Below are 4759 nucleotides of genomic sequence, written 5' to 3' on the forward strand. Positions count from 1 at the left end.
ATGGCTGAACGCCAGGTTGCAGAGGGGCGCGGAGGGCTGTGGAGGCTGGGGGCTGGTGGGGAGGAGATGGTCAGAGAGGAGGGACGGTAGGGGAGGAGCCAGTGGGACCCTCCAGCCTGGTCTGCAGGGTGAGCCCAATCCCCTCCTCAGGGCAGGGTCCCTGGTTCCCGAGTCAGGAGGCCAGCCAGTCCCCTTCATGGAGCCCCAAGTTCTGCCTGTGGAAACGGGCAGGGTGGGGTCGAACTTGCCCCAGCCCCTCGCAGGCCATGCAGGGAGAGGTACTGAGGTCAGGTGCGGATGGCCCAAGCCGAGGGGACAAGGCGCTGTCCTCAGATGCAAGGGGAGGGCGGAGCGGTCCCTTTGAGCAGGGTCTGGGGCCCTGAGCTCAGAGGGGAGGGAACACAACTCCAGGAGGGCCTGGAGGAGCCGCAGAGAGAACATTCTAGAAGGGGAGGGGGTGGTCTGCAAGGACAGCTTCTGCAGAGGGGTGGTGAGGAGGCTAGCTGGTGGAGGGGCGGGGGCAGTCGGGCACTGGAGCAGAGCAGCAGGAAGCCCACCCGGAGTGGGCTGTGCTATGCTGCTGTGCGTGCGAAGGTGCAGGGCCTTCCTGCCAGGACGCGGGGGAGGGTGGGGGCACTGACCGCAGACACAGGGGCCCCGCCCGGGAGATGACGGGGAAGGTGCCTCTGCACCACGGGAGGTCTCGACCTCTGGCTCTGCTGTCTCCAGAAAGACCACTGCTTCTCTGGGGTGTCAACAGAGGCGGCCGCTGGCCTCCCACTTCCTCTCCCAGGAGTCCCCCAGGCAGCCCTGGTCTGGGCTGGCACAGGCGGTGGGGAGCCCCATGGGCTGTCACTGCCATCAGCCCGCCCAGTGCCTGCCAGCGCTGAGGGTGCGCTCAGGACGGTGCGGGGACCCGGCTCACCCGGCCCCGCTTCCCCACCAGCCCTTCGGCAGGACCTGTCGAGGCGTCAGCAGCTCAGGAGTGAACCAGCGAGTCAGGTCAGTGCCTGCAGGGGCCGGGGGTCTCAGAGGGTGAGGGCTGTAACGGCGTCTCAGAGGGTGACGGTGACAGGGTCTCAGAGGGTGAGGGCCGTGACGGGGTCTCAGAGGGTGAGGGTGAGGGGGTCTCAGAGGGTGAGGGCCGTGACAGGGTCTCAGGGGTGAGGGCCGTGACGGGGTCTCAGAGGGTGAGGGCTGTAACAGGATCTCAGAGGGTGAGGGCCATGATAGGGTCTCAGGGGTGAGGGTGACGGGGTCTTAGAGGGTGAGGGTGACGGGGTCTCAGGGGTGAGGGCCATGACGGGGTCTCAAAGGGTAAGGGCCGTGACAGGGTCTCAGAGGGTGAGGGCCGTGACGGGGTCTCAGGGGTGAGGGCCGTGACGGGGTCTCAGAGGGTGAGGGCCGTGACGGGGTCTCAGGGGTGAGGGCCGTGACGGGGTCTCAGGGGTGAGGGCCGTGACGGGGTCTCAGAGGGTGAGGGCCTTGACAGGGACTCAGGGGTGAGGATGAGGGGGTCTCAGGGGTGAGGGCCGTGATGGGGTCTCAGAGGGTGAGGGCCGTGACGGGGTCTCAGGGGTGAGGGCCGTGATGGGGTCTCAGAGGGTGAGGGCCATGACGGGGTCTCAGGGGTGAGGGTGAGGGCGTCTCAGAGGGTGAGGGTGAGGGGGTCTCAGCAGGCGAAGGCTGTGCCAGGGTTCTGAACCTCGGCGGGTAACCTGTAGGAGAATCCTGTAGGGGCTGATGGTCTGGCACCGGGACGTCCCTCATGGGCAGCGATGCAGAGGAACTTGGGGTGACTCCTGGGGCCTTGTCCCCCTCACTCGAGTCTCTGAAGTCTCTCGTGGGCCGAGACCAGTGTCTGAAGCTAGAAGGGAGGGGTCTGAGGGGGGCCCTAGCACAATGAACGCGGCTTTGTGAAACCTGTCCCAGGTCCTGGGCTATTTCTAAGTTGGGCTCCCAGCTCCAGAGGACTCCTCGGCGCCCAGACAACGGGGGTCAGCAGTCCACTCTCTGCCCCAGATCCCACTTAGGGTGTGGGACTGACAAAGGCACCTCAGCGCCGCAGCGAGGGTGGCTTCCCACCCCGCTGGGGGAGCGGACTGACCCGCCACCACGGTGGGAGCAGGAAGCGGAGCCTCTGGGGTGCCGCCCTTCTCCAGGGGCCGCCTCCCCCAGCAGGAAGTGGCGGTGCCCCCACAGCTGAGCTCTCTGAGCCCCGGCCGCCGCCCACCCCTGCCCAGGGGCCCCGCGCCCTCGCCTGGGGTAGGCAGGACCTGAGTGGGTTGTCATGGCTTCTGGGGACCCCATGCTGTTTGAGCTGGACCATGGGACTTGACCCCCCCAAACCTTTTCCACCCCCAGGGAGAGGCCCCACGAGCAGGGCATTTCCTGCAAGGCTCGCGTGCACCCTGATAATCTCACAGAGTTGATGTCCTTCTCCCTGACAGTTATCAGTCATTATAAAGGGGAAAACGTAAAGATGGCAGCTAGCTTTTTTAACTTGCTCTCTCCAAATATTGGGCCACACGAGGCTGTTAACTGAAAGTTAACATCCCCACGAGTGTGGAGCAGGACACAGCCCCGAGACAGCCGTCCGGGTGCAGGGCATCCCGTGAGGGACAGGCCTGCCTCCCCCTGCCGTCCCGGGCAGCGCCTGGGTGACCGCTGCCGCAGGCCTCGCTGCCCAGAGTAGCGAGGGGCCGTCCTGGACCCCGCCTGGGTGGGGAGACAGCCCGGAGGCGCGCGTGTGGCAGAATCACCCCGTGCTCCCAGCAGGCTCGGGGGTTCTGGGCCAGGGGCAGACAGGCAGGCAGGGAGGACCCCAGCAGTTGCCCCAGTGGGTTCTGGAGTCTGGGGAGCCGCATGGCACGGGCCTGGGGCCACAGAACAAGGGGTGAACAAGCGCAGTCCTTCAAACATGAGGAGAGAGGTTTCACACACGTCGGAAGCATTCGTGAAGCTTGAATTGCTGGCAAATGGGCACTTAAAATTCAGAAGGGATTCACCAGGACAATTGGTGGAATATTTCCGCCGCTACTCGCTGCGGTCTGTGCTCCAGCTCCCCTAATGGACTGTGGCCTGGACACTCCCAGGGGGCTGTGTCTCAGGCAATGAGCGCCCACTCCCACCCCCGGCACCCGTGAGCCTGATACCCCCGCCTCTGGATGTTTCTTCCCTTCCTGTGTGTGAGCGGGGGCAGGGGAGCAGACTCCACCCCCCGACGGACTGAACCCCCTTCTCGACCTCACCTGAAGGTCAGGGAGCCCCCAGGGGGCCCGGTGCTCATGGAGGAAGGAAGGCCTCTCCCCCCACCCCTCCAGGCCCTTCCAGCCGGAGGAAGCAAGGTGAGGGGTGGGAGGGGGTCCGGAGGGTGCCTGCCACTCACACAGGCCTGCTCCATGGTCCCACACGTCTGACACCCATGCCTCCGGGTGCCGCCCAGCTCAGGGTGCCACACCAGGAACATCAGACCGCTGACCAAGTCCATCCCCAGGCTGGTGAGCTGGTCCTGGCAGTCCTGGGCTGTCATGGAGCGTGCGCAGGGAAGCGAGAGGTGTGGAGGGTGAGGCTGTGTGGGAGCTTCTGACAACGACTGGGTGGAGGTCACCCAGCAACACCCCAAGGCCGCCAGAACCACAGGGCAGCCCTGACCACGGGGAACTCAAGGGGACTCTCGAACCAGGTGGGGCATCAGGCCAGGCTAGGTGGGCCTGAGGGCAGCCGGGGAGGCTCTCGGAGGGGAGGAGGGAGGGAGGCTGGGAACCAGAGCACCCAGCCACCATCCCCCCAGCAAGAGGACACAGCACAGGAGAGAGAGGGGGGCTGGACTTCTCTGGAGGCCCGAGCTGTGGCCCCTGCTGCCCTGGACCTCGGTAGCCAGGAAGGGCCCGGTCGAGAGATGCCCGCCCTGCTGAGGTGCAGGAGTGCGTCAGACGTGGGTGCCTCCTGCAGCCAGGTTTGCGGAAGACATGGAGGGGGGCAGTGAGCCACGCTGGGACCCCACGGGCCCCTCAGTCTACCCGCTTTCAGACTCCAGGGCTCCTGGGATCCCTGTCTCGCAGTTGCCTCTGAGCCTCCCCTGGTGAGCATGGCACTGGGCTGGGGCGAGGCTGGCCACCCCTGGGTCCCCATACTGAGAGCTGGTGGAGTGGGGCCCCTGGGGTCTGAGAGCGGGTGGAGCTGGCGTGGCTGGGGCTGGGGGGGTCCTTTCTGCCCGGCAGCCAGCAGGTCCCTGCAGAGGCAGGCTCAGGCACAGGGACCTGGGTCCAGCCCCAGGCTGGCTCCCCGAGCCATCTCAGGCCCACGGGCCTCTGAAGGCCTTGGTTTCCCACAGGTGGCCTAGAGGGTGCCTCGGGGCTTCTTGGGGTGTCCCTGGGCAGGTGAACTTGGGGTTCTTGAGGTGGGGGTGGTCAGACTCCCCCGGCTGGCCTACCCATCTCACACCCTGCTCCCCCTCTGCAGCCCCGGGATCATGAACAGCAGCAACTGCAGCTCCTGGGATGCCAACCCAGTCTATTACACGTACATGGGCGGGCTCCTGGCGCTCGGCCTGCTGCTCAACGGCCTGGCGCTCTGGGTGCTGTGCTGGCGCCTGCCGCGGTGGACAGAGACCCGCATCTACATGGCCAACCTGGCCGTGGCCGACCTCTGCCTGCTCTGCGCCCTGCCCTCCTTCCTGTACTTCCAGAAGCAGACCTCCAAGGACACGCCGCTCTGCCAGATCTCCCAGGCCGTCTACCTGCTCAACAGGTACATG

At 66.1% G+C, this 4759-nt stretch overlaps 1 protein-coding gene across 1 annotated transcript in view; it reads left to right on the top strand.

Moving 5' to 3' along the window:
* Positions 1-710: 710 nt before the first annotated feature.
* GPR35 (G protein-coupled receptor 35) overlaps positions 711-4759 on the top strand; it is a 4937-nt gene continuing 888 nt past the window's right edge. Inside the window, exons 1-2 of the mRNA XM_010863484.1 lie at positions 711-1002; positions 4465-4758. Of these exons, the coding sequence (XP_010861786.1) occupies positions 845-1002; positions 4465-4758 (452 nt within the window). The 5' untranslated portion in view covers positions 711-844. The remainder of the gene's footprint in view (positions 1003-4464; position 4759) is intronic.

Source organism: Bison bison, unplaced genomic scaffold (genome assembly GCF_000754665.1).
Source record: "Bison bison bison isolate TAMUID 2011002044 unplaced genomic scaffold, Bison_UMD1.0 scf7180017858459, whole genome shotgun sequence".
In the NCBI taxonomy this organism is placed as follows: Eukaryota; Metazoa; Chordata; class Mammalia; order Artiodactyla; family Bovidae; genus Bison; species Bison bison.